Raw genomic sequence first — 20385 nt, forward strand, 5'->3', positions numbered from 1 at the left:
AAGCCCATATCGATGATGTTTCGTTGAATGGTTCGCACACTGGCACTTGTTGAGGGCCCAGCATTGAAATCTGCAGAAATTTGCGGAAGGGTTGCACTTCTGTCACGCTGAACGAGTCTCCTCAGTCGCCGTCTGTGCCATTCCTGCAGGATGATGTTTTACTGGCTTCCTGATATTTATGATACATTGGTGAAATGGTTGCACTGGAATATCCCCACTTCATCGCTATCTTGGAGATGATGTTTCCCATCGCCAAGTATAACACCACGTTCAAACTCACTCAAATCTTGATAACCTGCCATTGTGGCAGCAGTAACCGATCTAACAACAGCGACAGACCCTTCCTATCTTATATAGGAGTTGCCGACCGCAGTGCCGCATTCTGCCTCTTTACATACCTCCGTATTTGAATACGCATACCGTTACCAGTTTCTTTGACGCTTCAGTGTGTGTGTATATGTATAACTCATGTCAGTCAAAATGTTTGATACAGGATCGTGTAAAAATTTGAAGTAAATTGGTTAACAACTTTTCAAGATTTTTGGTAACAATGTTAGACGACTTGTTTTTAAATGTAGTATAACAAGTAATGTTGGGTACGTTACTATCATTTTAATTTATTTTACACTTAAACAAAACTTTTTTCTCTCTTGACCTTTCTAATATTATTCCATGGTTTCTTCTAATGTTACAGGGTGTCATAAGCTTCTTCAATCTCAAATTATTATAACTCGTCGTTCCGTCAAGTCTGCGGCTCCTTACCAGCTATTGGAATGAAGGAAGACCTGGTGAAATTTATAATGGTGAGTATTTGCTTCAAACCTGTTCTACTTCAAGAAGCAAAACTTTATTCTACATCAATTAAATTCTCTAACTACTTTCACAACATATTTTATCTCCCAAACACAATGAAAATACATAAAACCTGCGACAGAAGAAAGGGAACATTGCGAGATCGCAGCACCAGACCAAACGTGAAGAATAGTAGTAGTAGGTGAATGACAAAATAAAGTCAGAAATCGCAATAAAGAATCTGATACTACTTCAAGTAGAATCTTCAGTGCTCCATGCTACAGACTTGAACTTAATCTATCGGTTAAACACATATGTGCCACACTGTATTGAACATTTCAGTTACGTTTGCATTTCTGTCGGTTCAGTCTCCCTTGTCAAAAAAAAGTTTAAACTTATATGCGGCGTATTCAGAGGAAAATTTGGATTGGTACCGTAACTGGTAAAGAAAATAAGTATCGAAACAGCATGTGTTCAGAAGATTTGTTTACTGTATAGATCGTTGTGTTGTTAGGCAACTACTGTAGGGATGCATAAAGGAAGTGTACAACTTTTCCATACACTACACGTGTGAAATAGCGGGTGTCCATACGCCGGCTGTAGTTCGTAGCAGTGTTGCTCCAGGCACGGGTGATTTTGCATTTCGTCTTGTACAGAATGCAACAGAATAGGACATTGGAAACTAAAGCTCGACGTTCGATACCTCACGCTGCAAATACAAGGGTGTACGAGGTAAGTATTAGTTCAAACTTCTGATAGAGGATGCGGCTATGATTTCTGGAAACATGTACGACATCCGTTTGACTTGACGGCGTGTTGAGCTTCAGGCTTCATAGTGTAGCCTCAGTACTGTGAATTCTGAACCAAATACTGACTGCAAACTTAGCGGATGAATTTGTACAAGTCAAAATTTGGCTTCTATTAGTAATAGATATAGGGAGAACGACTCCCTTGGCATTCATGTACTTGTGGAAAATTCTTGCACATTGTAACAGGATCAACGTCTTTTCCGACTAGTCCGCTGGTCAGGCACCTCGAACAGCAGTATAGTGCGCAAGTTCCGTTAATACACTGCCCAAAAAAGTGATGCTCCGAAAAGACACGTAATTCTGTATATGTACACGACATTGGCGGGCCCCTAAATTGATTGAGTTACAGTTCCCTATGACAAGTATAACGACCGCTCGAGTGAATTAGTGTTGTTCCAGTTTATTGTTTCCAGGCCTGGTAGGGTCTGAAAGAGGAGTGAACAGGGTCTTACGTTGAGCGGTCATAGTGAAGGACACAGAGATAACGCGAACTCGCGTTAAGAGAGCGTCAATGGGTTCGAAAAAAGCCTCATGGGTCTCCGTTTGGCTGGCTGATCGGATCGTGCATAATCTAGATTTGTGGTGTGTTAGGATGTTACAGAGGCCTGGTGTTGGACTGTGGTGGAAAGTGAGAACAATCGTGGTCAAGGTTCTGGTAGACCACGTCTGACCAATAAATGACACGATGGCTGCATTGTGCAACCGGAGTATCGTAACACCTTCACATCTGCACCTGCCATGCTATATCTACATCTACACTGATGAAACATAGATACTGGTATAGGCATGCGTATTCAAATACAGAGATATGTAAACAGGCAGAATACAGCCATGCGGTCAGCAACGTCTACATAGACAACAAGTGTCTGACGCAGTTGCTAGGTCAGTTACTGCTGCTATAATGGCAGGTTATCAGGATTTAAGTGAGTTTGAACGTGGTGTTATAGTCAGTGCACGAGCGATGAGACACAGCATCTCCGAAGTAGCGATGAAGTGGCGATTTTCCCGTGCGATGATTTCATGAGTGGACTGTGAATACCAGGAATCCGGTAAAACATCGAATCTCCAACATCACTGTAGCCGGAAAAAGATCCTGCAAGAGCGGGACCGACGACGACTAAAGAGAATCGTTCAACGTGACAGAAGTGCAACCATTCCACATACTGTAGCAGGTTTCAACGCTGGGCCATCAACCATTTAACGAAACATCATCGATATGGGCTTTCGGAGCCGAAGGCCCATTCATGTCCCCTTGATGACTGCACAACACAAAGGTTTACTCGGGACCGTGAACTCCGACATTTGACTGTTGATGACTGGAAACATGTTGACTGGTCCAACGAGTCTCCTTTCAAACTGTATCGAGCTGGTGGACGTGATGAGTGTGGAGACAACCTCATGAATCCATGAACCCTGCATGTTAGCACGGGACTGTTCAAGCTGGTGGGGACTCTGTAATGGTGTGTAGTTAGAGTGATATGGGATCCCTGATACGTCTAGATACTACTCAGACGCGTGACACGTACTTAAACACCCTGCCTGGTCACCTACATCCATTCATGTCCATCGTGCATTCCGAAGGACTTGGGCAATTCCAGCAGGAAAATGCGACCACCCTCACGTCTAGTATTGTACAGAGTGGAGCCAGAGGTACTCATCTGAGCCTAAACTCTTCCGATGGCCACCATACTCAACAGATATGAACTTTATTGAGTATATCTGGGATGACTTGCAACGTGCTGTTCAGAAGAGATCTCCATCCCCTTGAACTCTTACAGATATATGGACAGCCCTGCAGGTTTCACCATGTCAGTTCCCTTCAGTTCCTTCAGACATTAGTCGAGTCCATGCCACGTCGTGTTGCGGCAGTTCTGCGTGCTCGCGTGGACCCTATACTATATTAAGCAGGTGTACCAGTTTCTTTGGCTCTTCAGTGTACATCTAGATAAATACTCCGCAAATCCCGCACCGTGCGTTGCGGATGATACACTGTACCACTACTAGTTATTTCCTTTCCTGATCCACTGGCAAATAAAGTGAGGGTAAAACGACTGTCTCTATGCCTCCGTACTAACCCTAATATCTCATATCTTATCTTTGTGGTCCTTGTGCGGAATGTATGCTGGCGGCAGTAGACTCATTCGGCAGTCAGCTTCAAATACCGGTTCTCTAAACTTCCTAAATAATTCTTCTCGAAAAGAACGTCGCCTTCCCTCCAGGGACTTCCATTTGAGTTCTCGAAGCATCTCCGTAACACTTACGTGCTGTTCGAACCTATTGGTAATAAATGTAGCAGCCCGCCTCTGAACTGCTTCGATGTCCTCCTTGAATCCGATCTTGTCCTATATGCGGTCTCCTCTACAAATGAAGCACACTTTCCTAAAATTGTCTCAGTAAACCGAAGTCGACCATTAGCCTCCCCTACCACAGCTCTCACGTAGTCGTTCATTTCCTATCACTGTACATTGTTACGCCCAGACATTTAAACGACGTGACTGTGCGAAGCAGGGCGCTAATAATGCTATATCCAGACATTACGGGTTTGTTTTTCGTACTCATCAGCGTTAACTCATATTTTTCCACTTTTAGAGATAGCTGCCATTCATCACACCAACTAGAAATTTAGTCTGAGTCATCTTGTGTCTTCCTACAGTCACTCGACTGTTACTCCTTACCAAACACCACAGCATCATCAGCAAACAACCACAGATTTCTGCCAGTCCCGTCCGCCACATCATTTATACATGTAGACAACAACAGCGCTATTATCACACTTGCCTGCGGCACTCCTGGCGATTCTCCTGTCTCTGATGAACACTCACCGTCGAGGACAACATGCTGGATTCTATTACTTAAGGAGTCTTCGAGTCACGTATCTGTGAACTTATTCAATGTGCTGGAAGCTTCATAACAGCCTGCAATGGTCCTGTCAAATACTTTCCGGAAATCTAGAAATTCCCCTTCATCCAAAGATCTAAAATCATCCTATTTGTGGACATAATATTCTCAAGCTTTTGTATGTCCATCCTTTTAACAGGAGCTCGCTTGGACGACGGCTGTTTACTATCGTGACAAATAAAAACATCTACAGCCGTCCTTATCATTTTATTTTATATCGTCGCTACCAGTTTCAACGCAGTGAAGCGTTGAAACTGGTAGCGACAAAATAAAATAAACTCGTGAGGACGGCTGTAGGTGTTTCTATTTGTCACGATAATATTCTCAGCCTCAAGAAAAGTTCAAACTACGAATACGATCAAGGATCCTGCAGCAAACCGAAGTTACGGATACTGATCTGTAATTTTGCGATAAATGCAAGCTAGGTAAGGGGTCAGTAGCGTAGAGTACTCTGTGTAAAACCGAATAGGGATTCCATCCGGACCTGGTGACTTATTTGCTTTCAAATATTTCGGTTGTTTCAATACGTCAGGGATTCTTATTCCTACGTCGTCCATACGGGAGTCTGTCTGATGGTCAATCGACGGTGTGTTTCTACAGTTCTCCTCCGTGAACGATTTCTTAAGCGCCAAGTTTAAAACTTCAGCTTTCGTTTTGCTGTCTTCAAATGCCAAACCAGACGGGTCAACACGGGACTGAATGGAATTCTTAGACCCGCTTAGCGACTTTACATAGGACCAGAATTTTCTCAAGTTCTCTGTCAGATCTTTTGCTAGGATATGACGATGGAAGTTGTATGCTTGGCACATACACGTTTCCCCAGACGCAACAATCTCTATAACCTTTGCTTGTTGTCATTTGTGCGTTGTATTATGAATTAAGCAGAGTGGAACAGCTCCTGCTTCCTCTGCATCTTCCAAATTTCGTTATTAAGCCATGATGGATCTTTCCCATCCTTAGTCCACTAACTAGGCAGATAACTCTTCAGACCAAGATTTACAATGTGCTTGAACTTTGCCCATAATCCTTCTACGTCCATGGTACTGGAACTAAGTGACTTTTGCTCACTGTGTAAGTGAGACGGTAATAACTGTTTTTATGCTCTATCTATCAGGAACACTGTCCTAGCCTTCTTGACTGATTTATTAACTTTGTAACCATAGTTGCTATAATGACATAATGAAGGCTAACCACCGTTGTCGATAATATCCGGCCTATTTGTATCTACAGGGTCTAAGTTATTTCCACTGCGTGTGGGCTGCCGAGCTAGCTGCTCAAGACAGTTTTCAGAAAATGTGTTCAAAAGCAACTCGCATGACTGTCTATCTGTATCCCCCGCAATGAATCCATAGACATCCCAGTCTATACTTGGTAGGTTAACTAGTATCTGGCTGTTTACGTGCCACTGACCCTGCCATAGACTTACTTCCAGCAACACTAGAACTGTCACAGTGGAACCGGGTGGCTTGTAAAAACATCCAGCAAGTAATTTGGCATCACAGAGACATGTTATACGCGACAAGATAACTTCGTTGGCGCTCTCCACCCAGACCTCTATAGCGACAATAATACTGTCGACTTCAAGGAACAATCACCCTCCTATAGCCTTTAATCTGTCTTTCCGATACATGTTCCACTACTCACCTTAGATTTCAGTCAGCTCTCGGTCCGAAGAATAATTTGAGTGCGAGAGCTTTCCTGGAAGGCAAGTAACGGACCCCAACCAAAAATTTGTGTCATCCTTCTCCATTAGCCGGAGACTAGCAGCCACCGGACTAGGGAATTACCACTCCAGTGCGTCAGCTGTCGTTAACGCCACAACACAAACAACTGCGTCTGAAGAGGTGTAGTGACCGGGAAATACGTCTGCCGATGCATGGCATTCCATCGTGTTCAGAGATGGATCACGGTTATGCACTAACCCTGGTGACCTTCGTCGGCGAATATGGCGGCGACCTAGGATGAGATACCATAGTTCCAATGATTAGGAGAGACACAGCGGTGTTACTCCTGGTGACATGGTGTGTGGAGGAATTCGTATGACAAGACCACGGCTTCTAGTGACCGAGAGAACTCTGATGGCACACTGATACGTCACGTCACGTCCTCGCGTGTTATCTCTCATGTGACAGGATCGTGGTGGTGCCATTTTCCAAGATGATAATGCCCATTCAGAAATTGAACCCGTGTCTTGAACTGACTGCGTGATGTTGAATAACTCCCCCTGCCAGTAAGATCCCCGGATCTCTCCCCAACACAACATGTGTGTGGCGTCAACTGCATCTCAGTGCCCGTATGTTGAATATCAAGGACCTATTACAGCACTTGTGGACCAACTTGAATCAGAAGAGGATGTAACAGCTTTATGACACCCTTCGCGACTAAATCCAAGCATGCATCCTACACACACGAGGGTACAAACGTCTTAGTGCTCAGAAGGTTCATAATACGAATTTCTTCGTTCATTTTACTCGATTTTGTAAGCACTACAATAAGATCACATAACCTCTAAACCCCTGAAGTTTCGTTTCTTGCTTCGTTTATGGTTTCTTCACTTTTTGGTCCCACTCTGTATTTCAACAACTCATGGCGTTCAGGAGTCGTAATAAATTAAATATAAACTGAAATGAAACAGTGAGGCACGTAATATGACAGTGACACGGCGCAAAAATCTTTTTCCTCGAGTTTTCGAGGTCTGTTCAGCATTAATAAAGGTTTAATTAAACTGTCGAGTTCACAGTCTCTGTCACTCAGTTTGTTGCCACAGATAACTTCTTTCATTTCTATATACATTTTCTTCTTCCTCATCTGCTTCTTTCTCTTCATCGTCTTCGTACAAAAGCTGAGTCTTCCCACTGCAGCCACAGCTTCCTTTCTTCAACAGTCTTCATCTTCTTATATGAAGAACATCTCATCTCTCTCACTACATATATATGGGAATATCTCGGTCGTGTCTTCGGTTTGTTCCGTAGATCTTGGCTTCAAATGGTTGAAATGGCTCTGAGCACTTTGGGAGTCAACATCTGAGGTCATCAGTCCCCTAGAACTTAGAACTACTTAAACCTAACTAACCTAAGGACATCACACACATCCATTCCCGAGACAGGATACGAACCTGCGACCGTAGCGGTCGCGCAGTTCCAGACTGAAGCGCCTAGAACCGCTCGGTCACTCCGGCCGGCTCTTGGCTTAGAAAATGTTTCGTAAAGGAATATCATGTGTAATTATATGTCCAATGAATTTTGCTTTGCTTTGATCTATAACTTTCAGCAGTTCTTTCTTCTTTCCTATTTTTTGTAGATCCATGCCATGCGTTTTTCTATTCATCCAGCTGTTTCTTCCAATACTCTTTCAAAATTACTTTTCCGCAACTTCTAGGCGAGCTCTCGGCTGCTTTACTAACGTCCAGGCTTCATGTCCGTATAGCAGGACACCCAATATGGATGTCTTTATAAACCGTTTCTAGGCGTGGTATCTGATGTGCTTGTTCAGTGGAACGTTCTTATTTTGTACGGCGCTCATGACCAGTGCTAGTCTCCTCTTCATTTCATTGAGACTTCAGTTGTTTTCCTCCATGCTGCTGCCCAGGCAACGAAATTCTGTTACTTTCTCGAAATGCTCACTGCTTATTCTTGTATAAGACTTACCTTCACCTCCTTTATTGTTTACTACCACAATAATTATTTCATTGGTTTTTATAGTCTTAGCTGTTGTCTCTTAATGTAAGACCCTAAGCTATTTAGTTCCATTTGTCACTACTGCAATGTCTTCGGTAAATATAATGCAGCGAATATATGTACCACTAAATTTAATTCAAATCCTCTTTTACTTCATTGTTGATATTGTCTTCTCCATGATCGTACCGAGCGAGGTGCCGAAGTGGTTAGCACAATGCGTCCGGCTATTTTGATTTAGGTTTTCCGTAATTCCCGTAAATCGCCACAGACGAACACATGGATGGTTTCTCTGATAGCACACGGCTGATTTGCTTGCCAATCCTTCCCTATTCCGAGCTTGTACACTGTCTCTAATGATCTCGTTGTCGACGGGGCGTTAAACACGAATCCCCTCTTCCTCTTCTTTCCATGATCGTATTAGTTTAGTAAGGTTATAGCTGGCACTCCTATCTCACCCCTATTCAGATTTTTGGGTCTTTCTTGCTACTATTAATATCCAGTTCAGTACTTTGACTTTGCTGTATTCTCAAAAGTAATCGCCTGTCCTCTCCGCCAAGTTCCTCTTTGCGCATTGTTACTAATATTGATTTCTAACCAACCTTGGGTAATGCAACAGCTTCACTTTTTGTGAAGTCTGGTAGTGCAATAGCCTCTTCATAATGTTTAGATACAACAGTAAACAGTTTACAGTTGATGTCGTCACTACTGTTTTGTAGTAGCTCTGCAGGGATGTCAAATATACAAGTTGTTTTATTTGGTTTTAATATGCATAATTAAATGCATAATTAAATGATGATGACGTCCTCGTGGGTAAAATATTCCGGAGGTAAAATAGTCCCCCATTCGGATCTCCGGGCTGGGACTACTCAAGAGGATGTCGATATCAGGTGAAAGAAAACTGGCGTTCTACGGATCGGAGCGTGGAATGTCAGATCCCTTAATCGGGCAGGTAGGTTAGAAAATTTAAAAAGGGAAATGGATAGGTTGAAGTTAGATATAGTGGGAATTAGTCAAGTTCGGTGGCAGGAGGAGCAAGACTTCTGGTCAGGTGACTACAGGGTTGTAAACGCAAAATCAAATAGGGGTAATGCAGGAGTAGGTTTAATAATGAATAGGAAAATAGGAATGCGGGTAAGTTACTACAAACAGCATAGTGAACGCATTATTGTGGCCAAGATAGATACGAAGCCCACACCTACTACAGTAGTACAAGTTTATATGCCAACTAGCTCTGCAGACTACGAAGAAATTGAAGAAATGTATGATGAAATAAAAGAAATTATTCAGATTGTGAAGGGAGACGAAAATTTAATAGTCATGGGTGACTGGAATTCGAGTGTAGGAAAAGGGAGAGAAGGAAACATAGTAGGTTAATATGGATTGGGGCTAAGGAATGAAAGAGGAAGCCGCCTGGTAGAATTTTGCACAGAGCACAACATAATCATAGCTAACACTTGGTTTAAGAATCATGAAAGAAGGTTGTATACATGGAAGAACCCTGGAGATACTACAAGGTATTAGATAGATTATATAATGGTAAGACAGAGATTTAGGAACCAGGTTTTAAATTGTAAGACATTTACAGGGGCAGATGTGGACTCTGACCACAATCTATTGGTTATGGCCTGTAAATTAAAACTGAAGAAACTGCAAAAAGCTGGGAATTTAAGGAGATGGGACCTGGATAAACTGAAAGAACCAGCGGTTGTACAGAGTTTCAGGGAGAGCATAAGGGAACAATTGACAGGATTGGGGGAAAGAAATACAGTAGAAGAAGAATGGGTAGCTTTGAGGGATGAAGTAGCGAAGGCAGCAGAGGATCAAGTAGGTAAAAAGACGAGGGCTAGTAGAAATCCATGTGTAACAGAAGAAATATTGAATTTAATTGATGAAAGGAGAAAATATAAAAATGCAGTAAATGAAGCGAGCAAAAAGAAATACAAACGTCTCAAAAATGAGATCGACAGGAAGTGCAAAATGGCTAAGCAGGGATGGCTAGAGGACAAATGTAAGGATGTAGAGGCCTATCTCACTAGGGGTAAGATAGATACTGCCTACAGGAAAATTAAAGAGACCTTTGGAGATAAGAGAACGACTTGTATGAATATCAAGAACTCTGATGGAAACCCAGTTCTAAGCAAAGAAGGGAAAGCAGAAAGGTGGAAGGAGTATATAGAGGGTTTATACAAGGGCGATGTACTTGAGGACAATATTATGGAAATGGAAGAGGATGTAGATGAAGATGAAATGGGAGATAATATACTGCGTGAAGAGTTTGACAGAGCACTGAAAGACCTGAGTCGAAACAAGGCCCACGGAGTAGACAACATTCCATTGGAACTACTGACATCCGTTGGAGAGCCAGTCCTGACAAAACTCTACCATCTGGTGAACAAGATGTATGAAACAGGCGAAATACCCTCAGACTTCAAGAAGAATATAATAATTCAAATCCCAAAGAAAGCAGGTGTTGACAGATGTGAAAATTACCGAACTATTAGTTTAATAAGTCACAGCTGCAAAATACTAACACGAATTCTTTACAGACCAATGGAAAAACTGGTAGAAGCCGACCTCGGCGAAGATCAGTTTGGATTCCGTAGAAACACTGGAACACGTGAGGCAATACTGACCTTACGACTTATCTTAGAAGAAAGATTAAGGAAAGTCAAACCTACGTTTCTAGCATTTGTAGACTTAGAGAAAGCTTTTGACAAACTTTAACTGGAATACTCTCTTTCAAATTCTGAACGTGGCAGGGGTAAAATACAGGGAGCGAAAGGCTATTTACAATTTGTACAGAAACCAGATGGCAGTTATAAGAGTCGAGGGGCCTGAAAGGGAAGCAGTGGTTGGGAAAGGAGTGAGACAGGGTTGTAGCCTCTCCCCGATGTCGTTCAATCTGTATATTGAGCAAGCAGTAAAGGAAACAAAAGAAAAATTCGGAGTAGGTATTAAAATTCATGGAGAAGAAGTAAAACCTTTGAGGTTCGCCGATGACATTGTAATTCTGTCAGAGACAGCAAAGGACTTGGAAGAGCAGTTGAATGGAATGGACAGTGTCTTGAAAGGAGGATATAAGATGAACATCAACAGAAGCAAAACACGGTAATGGAATGTAGTCTAATTAAGTCGGGTGATGCTGAGGGAATTAGATTAGGAAATGAGACACTTAAGTAGTAAAGGAGTTTTGCTATTTGGGGAGCAAAATAACTGATGATGGTCGACGTAGAGAGGATATAAAACGTAGACTGGCAATGGCAAGGAAAGCGTTTCTGAAGAAGAGGAATTTGTTAACATCGAGTATAGATTTAAGTGTCAGGAAGTCATTTCTGAAAGTATTTGTATGGAGTGTAGCCATGTATGGAAGTGAAACATGGACGATAAATTGTTTGGACAAGAAGAGAATAGAAGCTTTCGAAATGTGGTGCACAGAAGAATGCTGAAGATTAGGTGGATAGATCACATAACTAATGAGGAGGTATTGAATAGGATTGGGGAGAAGAGAAGTTTGTGGCACAACTTGACCAGAAGAAGCGATCGGTTGGTAGGATATGTTCTGAGGCATCAAGGGTTCACCAATTTAGTATTGGAGGGCAGCTTGGAGGGTAAAAATCGTAGAGGGAGACCAAGAGATGAATACACTAAGCAGATTCAGAAGGATGTAGGTTGCAGTAGGTACTGGGAGATGAAAAAGCTTGCACAGGATAGAGTTGCATGGAGAGCTGCATCAAACCAGTCTCAGGACTGAAGACCACAACAACAACAACAACAACATTCATAATCAAACTAAAAAGTATATAAAATGAGCAAGACTGCCGATTACGCAGTGTATTTAGGTAGCAAGGACACCGTTCTCCGCGAAAGCTCGAAGCAACCTATTTCCAAGGGAATAAATGTTGTATCTGAAATGTTAACTTGACGTCGAGGATCATAACCTCAGACTAAAGAAAATAATCGTAATAATAATTTACTTAGGAACAACTTTACCATTCGCCTTACTAGAACTGGGCTAATTGACGGAAACCGTATGGGTCAGAATTTGGTGTTCATTCCTGTGGCAATAGATTTCTTGCATTCCATAGAGGTAAGGAGACTAACTCCCCCCCCCCCCCCCCACTTCCCCAGATTCGTTCGGTATGGTGGTTAAAATGCTCGGTGCCTGGGACCAGATTGCACGTAACCGACAACGTGTAATGAGAATGATGAGGCACCATAGCAGATTCCAAATATCTTTGAGTTAAAGAGCCACTGTTCTACTGTTCGGCTGCAGAATGTGGTGAAGGATATGGTCCCTAACTCGAAACGCAATATCCATCAGATCACACCCATTGGTGAAGACGAATCCTCGACGGAAGCAAATGTGGTACCAGAACATCTTCGACGTCGTTGTGCTACAGTTGTCGTTGCGTTTCGGATTTTTTCAGTAGGGTATATTCACCTAGATTGGCAAAACAGCCGAATCCTTGCTCTGTGTCAGATGAATATTGCAGCCAAAGAACAATGCCGTGCTCGACTGGGCCATATAGATCACCACGTCCTGCCTCATACGGCTGACGTGAGGTGAGCGGGAAGTACTAAGGAAAGTCACGCGCGTGCGGATGTTTGAAACTTTGCTCGGAATATGTTGGTCGTGTAGTGAAAGATCCTTGAGAGCTGCATGATCTTACATGTTTTTTCCAAATTATAACTGAGAAGTTCAACTGTACACTATAGAATCTCCTTATCTGCGTTACAAACTAATTTGACAGACTATTCAGAGCAGCACTTACAGTATGCATCTTCAATTATTTTCCGTATCCTCAATTATTTCCAATCTCTGTTTTCCTCTGCAGTTTATACATTCTACAACTACCTCTAGTATCATGGAAGTTTTACCCTTATGTATTACCGCATGTCATGCCATCCTTTTCCTTCTTGTCAATTTTTTTCATCTGTTCCTTTCTTCGCGGAGAACCTTTATCTTCTCAGTCCACCTGATTCTCAACATTCGTCTGTAACACCACATCTCTGGCGCTTAGTTTCTCTCCTATTCTGGCTTTCCTACAAGCCAAGATTCACTATCACACAATGCTGTCCTCCAAATCCACATTCTCAGAAATTTCTTCCTTAAATTGAGGGTTATCTTTGATACTTGTGTGTATCTTTTGGCCACGAATGTCTTCATTCTCAGTGCTAATCTGTTTTCCATGTCCTCCAGCTTGGTCCGCCATGCATTAGTTTGCTTCTAAGATAGAGTCGTTAATTGCATCTAATTAGTGGCCATCAATTCTGATGTTAACTTTCCCACTGTTCTTATGTACGCTACTTATAATTACTTTCGTCTTTCTTCAGTTTACTCTCAATCCATATTCTGTAGTCATTTTAATGTTCATTCCACTCAGCAATTCTTCCTCATCTTCACTGAGAATACCAGTGTCACCTACGAATCTTGTCACTGATATCGTTCTCCCTGAATTTTAATCATGCTTTTGAATCTTTGTTTTGTATCCATTCTTACTTCTTTGCTGAGTAGTCTGAAGAGCGGGGATGAAAGACTGCATACCTGTCTCACCACCTTTCGTTCTCGGCCTCCAAGTCTTATTGTTTGCTCTTCAGATAAAAAAAAAAAGTTTCAAATGGCTCTGAGCACTATGCGACTTAACTTCTGAGGTCATCAGTCACCTAGAACTTAGAACTAATTAAACCTAACTAACCTAAGGAAATCACACATATCCATGCCCGAGGCAGGATTCGAACCTGCGACCGTAGCGGACGCTCGGTTCCAGACTGTAGCGCCCAGAACAGCACGGCCACTCCGGCCGGCGTTTGCTCTTCGTTCTTGTATATTGTATGTAACTCGTTTCCCCTATACCTAACTCTTTTTTTCTCAGAATTTTGAACTTCTTGCAACATTTAACACTGTCGGACGCTTTTTCTAATTCGACAATTCTGTGAAGGTGTCTCGATTTTTCTTCAGTCCTCATCCATTATCAAGCGGAACGTAAAGGGCTCCCCCCTGGTGCCTTTACCTTACCTAAAATTAAACATCATAATCGAACAGTTCCTGAGTTTCCTTTTCCACTCATCTGCACATTATTCTTGTCAGAGTCTTGGATGCGTGAGTTGTTGATTGTTCGATAGTTCTCACACTTACCTGCTCTTGTTATCTTCAGGATTGTTGTTGATATTTTTCCGAATGTCTGGTCGTATGTCGCCATCCTGATACATTCTCCGCATTAACCTGAACACCTATTTGGTTGCCACTTCCCCCAATGATTCTAAAAAGTCTGATGGAACATTACCTATCCCATCTTCCTTGTTTAATCCCAAGTCATACGTAGCTCTTTTACATTCTGACTGTAATATTGATTCTCTCGTCTCTTCCATTTCCTCTTCTATCACGTCATTGGATGATTCCTACCCCTCATTAACCCACTGTGTACTATTTCCACCTATCCTCTCTCTCCTCTTTGTTTATCGGTAGAATCCCCATTGTATTCTTAATGTCTATTCTGAATCTTCGTCTCTTTTTTTATTTCTTCATATCTTTCCTGTAACCATTGGTCTTGCTATCCTGCACCTCCAATTTACTTCATTCCTGTGTTAGTTATGTCTTTCTCTCATTGAATATTTTTGTAGTTCCACCTTTCGTCGATTAGTTATCTTCCAATCACCCGTGTTTGTGTTTTCAGCATCTGCGAGAGCTCATTTTAGAAATATCCTTTCTCCTGCAACTGAACTGTCTGTTGTGGTATTTCTCATGGCAGTATCCACATCTTTAGCTAGCTTCAAATGCATCTCAACATTTTTCGGTACTTTAGCATCCCATTTCGTTCCACACTGATTCTTCCAAAGATTTTCTTAAATTTCAGTATACTCGTGATCATTACTCACTTGTGAGTTGAGTATGTGTCTGCCATGGGGTGCGCTTTGGATTGTAAGGTATAGCCAAGAACAGTACAAAACTTACAGTATACACCCGAAAATGTTCAAATGTGTGTGACATCTTATGGGATTTAGCTGCTAAGGTCATCAGTCCCTAAGCTTACACACTACTTAACCTAAATTATCCTAAGGACAAACGCATACCCCCATGCCCGAGGGAGGACTCGAACATCCGCCGGGACCAGCCGCACATTTCATGACTGCAGCGCCTAAGACCGCTCGGCTAATCCCGCGCGGCTGTACACCCGATATGCGGAACAACTGGCAACGGCCATTTCATAATTTAAGACATGATATCTGATAGCATCTCGTCAATTTTTAATATATAGATGAAAGTTTTTAAGTTCACTGGATTACCGACAACGACCTACATTGTGCTTAGATTCGAAATCCAGTAATTCCTACAAGATCTGCTCATTTAGCTCCAACTGAAATGATGTGATTTACTGCCACAAGGCCATACGCTGGTGCAAGAGTTGCGATGTTCTTTGGGGACCCTGGTCTGAACTGAGCTAGAGACTATGCTTATAGAGGGCAGAACGTTAGACCACTGAAAGATTGACTGCGCAGTGTTGTAGACGCTCATCGATGCAAAACTATTATGGGGTCTGACCGGCCACTTTGATAACAATAGTTAGCCACTGACTGCAATTTGGTTAGTTGCAGTAAGTGTGAACTTGTATAGCGCTTAAGTGACAACAGTTGACCATACTCTACGCGTTTTCGGAATACGTCTCAAGCACTGGACTTTTTACGCTGTAATGGGAATTCCACTGTTAAATGCAGAGGCGAGAGCATATAGGTGGAACGAGAACACTGAGTGCCTCTATGAGGGGAAAGACTTGTCTGAGACGACAGCAGAAGAAACAGCAGTCGATAGGGAAGAGATAAGGTATCGAGCATTGTAATCAGAAAGGAAAGTTATTCAAGAAACAATAAAGTGTAACTTCATCCCTTTCAGCGCGACTCTGATAAAGACAGCGTGGATCTTAGGGAGACCAGGAATATCCTATAAAATCCCGTGCCAACGTTCGCACTGTTGAAGACGGACGCAATTAACATAGACGTCACACCCAATTGGTGCAGCCAGAAATGTCTGCTGTTGCTGAATGTCTCGACACGGGACGTACTATGAAGTACGGGGAGACAAAGTTCATTTCATCCACCTCCACGTCCTGGGACGCCATGGTTAAATAAGCAGTCGAAGCACATATAAGAGGCGGCCTCATGACTAGAGACGGGGGATTTCAACTTAGAAAGGCATGGGAATAGACTTGGCGGTACTAAGGCATCATCGGCCGCAGACTAGCGAATCCAACGAATAAAAAACATGGAAATCGAAACCGGGAGTTTTAAATTGGGCACTAACAAGCTGTCCACATGCGCCCTGGCCCGCAAGCTATGAATCGTCTACGACGACGTTTTCGTTCCATCCTTTGGATCCTACTGTTTTCTAGCAAGCCAGCACATATGGTGTTGAACCACTGCATCATGACAATAAGCGCCTAAAGATGACTAGATGCTGTCTCATTGAAATACTGTACAGTTTTCACAACATTATCTGAGGCGTGGTCTGTGGTCAACTGAAGCAGTTAATACCTCAGAAATGCTCTAAGCAGCACAACCCTTTGCTCTTTGCAGATGATTGGCTGTAAAAAGTGTGGCAGTTACAAAGCGACCAGCAACAAATGTCAGCGTCTTGTAAATCATATGTAATACATTATAGATATTTGTTTCCAAACCAGTGTTCCAGATCACATTTTCGCAAAAGCATAAACAAACATAATTTCATATCTCAGTTACGTAATGTGTGTCAGTAAACTTACAATTGCAGAGAAAAAAGTCACACCACCAAGACGGAGTTGTGCGACATAAACGGAAGTTGATAGGTTTGTTTCTACATCTGAAAGATGATGTCTCTTCCAGTTTCGCGACAGACGGATAAGATTGGCGCTAGTAGCGGCAATATGAGGGTGAAAATCAGTTATGCTTTAAATACCCGCTTTAACGGTCATGAATGTCAGTTACTTTTGAAACTGAACGTGATGAGTTAAATGTTATTCAAGAATGCCCTTAACGCTAAAAAGACGCCATTATCAGCACCTCACTGAGTTTGAACGAGGTTGTATAGGAGGGCTACGAGAGGCTGGATTTTACTTCTGTGATGCAGCAGAAAGACTTGGGAGGAATGTAGCCACTGTCATGATTGCAGGCAGTGGTGCTCACGAGAATGTACGGTCGCAAGTAAACTGAGCTATGGACCGCTACGTGGCACTACCGAAAGGGATGACCATCGTGTTCGGTGTATGAGTCTGGCTCATCGTACTGCATCTGCAGCAGCAATTTCAGGAGCAGTTGGCAAAACGAACAGGTACAAATCGTTTATAGAAATAATTCAGAAGCCAAGATCGCTTAAATACTGTTTACTGGATAAATGATTTCAACACACTGAAGGTGCCATCATCGGATCTGTGAAGATATAACATGACAGGTTTGAGGGAGGGCTTACATGAGTTACACTATGTACATTACTATTAGTACAGTACCATATACCTGAATGTAGATTAACATTTATAAATCATTAGGATATAACGATACATGAGGCAGACCAGCTGATATAAAATCATTGTCACAAAAAATAAAAAAACAACTGCTCTCATGGTCATTCTTTTCCATAAGACGTGTAAAATCGAAGTCACAAGATAAAACTATATGGTACATGACCGCTGCTCGACTAACAGTGGTCGGCATCACAGTGCCCTATTCCACGTAGGTTTACCTGCTGCGATTCTAGTGGTTCGCTGCCAGCCACTAGATAGTGCTGTCCAAGCAGTGCACACACAGTCACACGGTATAACCATTCATTACTACTACAAAACAACTTTACTATTACTGCTAATCAAATAGCCATGCAAAGGACGCTTTGGCATTACTTACTGTACATGCTATACATACTATGCATACTATACATAATGCACATACTATACTTACTATAAAGTACGTCAATTACAGAGTAAAAACATCTGAAGCAAGGGCATTATCCATATTAGCGTCATACAAAACTATATATTATAATTTACCCACATTCATATATGGAAGTCAGGAATACACTCATAGTAAGCTGTTCATAGCACGACTTAGATACAGTGTGACGAGTGATTAAAACCTGTATGATGGGCTTTACCTGTCTGGGCACTAAGGTACTGTAAGCGCTAAAAAATACTAACTTGCTATAAAAGGCTCTCACCGTCTACACACTCATTGTGAACATAATACCGACCGACTATGAAAACCTGCATAGGTACATGAAATTATGGAATGGCAGGTCAGAAACAAACCGAAGAGGCACGGGTACAGGGGGGAAAAACAGACATGCACACCAAGATGCACAGCCACTCCACGTGCGCTCCCATCGGCATGGCACTCGTTTCGTCCATTCAACTCACCGAATGGGGAATAATGGAAAACCATACTGCTATGATACCAAGAAAATACCCATTCGATTCCTCAACGGCAGCTCCGAACCAGACACCCAGTAGCGTGCATTCCATTTACCCCGAAGCACATCCATTTGCGATTTTAGTGACGTCAAGAGAGACCTCAAAAGAAGGTGTGCTGGCATAGTGGTCAGCACATCTGTCTAGTAACCCGGTTTCTAATCCCGGTCAGGCACAAATTTTTCAGCTTGTACCAGTGATATAAATCAGTGGCCACAGACAACAAATGTCTTTAATTCCTTTGAGTCTTGATGTACCTGAACAGTGACCGTTCCTTCTGGGATACCCTGCACACGCTTCGTCACTCCTCACCAAGTGTCTGACGCCATTAATTTTGCACTACAGTATTGGTTGCACTATTAATGTTACTCGAACCTGTATATCTGACTGACCATGCACTTGTTGTGGCAGGTGCTGGTGGCGGCCGCCCCCACACTGGGGGTGGAGGTGCAGCTGGCAGACGGCAGCCGCCTCCTGGGCGTCACCAGCTTCTCCTCCAGGACCCGACGGCCCATCCACGAGTTCCGCGGCGTGCCCTTTGCCAGGGCGCCAGGGGGCTCACACCGCTTCCAGGTAAGTCTCCATGCCTTCCGAGGTAGTGACTGACCCGGTAGGGCCAATATTACATTACGACATATGACACATGACACCTGGGCAGTGAATAGTGAATCGTGCATTTTTTGTTGGACGGCACCTGGAATGGACTCTTAGTGGACACCGCGCTCAACCTTTCCCTTCCAGCAACCGCAGATATTTGTTTGTTCAACTATCGGTTTCAGTCACTTTCACATCTCCTAATTGATCTAAAAAGAGAAATTGTGCTTCTTGTTGTTGTGGTCTTCAGTCCTGAGACTGGTTTGACGCAGCTCTCCATTGTACTCTATCGTGTGCAAGCTTCTTCAACTTCCATTACCTACTGCAACCAACATCCTTCGAAATCTGCTTAGTGTATTCATCTCTTGGTGTCCCTCTACGATTTTAACCCTCCACGCTGCCCTCCAATACTAAATTTGTGATCCCTTGATGCCTCAGAACATGTCCTACCAACCGATCGCTTCTTCTTGTCAAGTTGTGCCACAAACTCCTCTTCTCCCCAATTCTATCCAATACCTCCTCATTAGTTATGTGATCTACCAATCTAATCTTCAGCATTCTTCTGTAGCACCACATTTCGAAAGCTTCTATTCTCTTCTTGTCCAAACTAGTTATCGTACACGTTTCACTTCCATACATGGCTACACTCCATACAAATGCTTTCAGAAACGACTTCCTGACACTTAAATCTATACTCGATGTTAACAAATTTCTCTTCTCCAGAAACGCTTTCCTTGCCATTGCCAGTCTACATATTATATCCTCTCTACTTCGACCATCATCAGTTATTTTGCTCCCCAAATAGCAAAATTCCTTTACTACTTTAAGTGTCTCATTTCCTAATGTAATTCCCTCAGTATCACCCGACTTAACTCGACTACATTGCATTATCCTCGTTTTGCTTTTGTTGATGTTCATCTTATATCCTCCTTTCAAGACACTGTCCATTCCGTTCAAATGCTCTTCCGAGTCCTTTGCTCTCTCTGACGGAATTACAATGTCATCGGTGAACCTCAGAGTTTTTATTTCTTCTACATGGATTTTAATAGCTACACGGAACTTTTCTTTTGTTTCCTTTACTGCTTGCTCAATATACAGACAGAATAACATCGGAGAAAAGCTTCAACCCTGCCTCACTGCCTTCCCAACCACTGCTTCCCTTTCATGCCCCTCGATTCTTATAACTGCCAT

The 20385-nt window shown here is 42.6% G+C and overlaps 1 protein-coding gene across 1 annotated transcript in view; it reads left to right on the forward strand.

The window, feature by feature from the left end:
- Nucleotides 1–691: 691 nt before the first annotated feature.
- Nucleotides 692–20385, forward strand: part of LOC124803390 (acetylcholinesterase-like) — a 137960-nt gene continuing 118266 nt past the window's right edge. Inside the window, exons 1-2 of the mRNA XM_047264574.1 lie at nt 692–803; nt 19012–19173. Coding sequence (XP_047120530.1) covers nt 774–803; nt 19012–19173 — 192 coding nt within the window. The 5' untranslated portion in view covers nt 692–773. The remainder of the gene's footprint in view (nt 804–19011; nt 19174–20385) is intronic.

Source organism: Schistocerca piceifrons, chromosome 6 (assembly GCF_021461385.2).
Source record: "Schistocerca piceifrons isolate TAMUIC-IGC-003096 chromosome 6, iqSchPice1.1, whole genome shotgun sequence".
Classification (NCBI taxonomy): Eukaryota; Metazoa; Arthropoda; class Insecta; order Orthoptera; family Acrididae; genus Schistocerca; species Schistocerca piceifrons.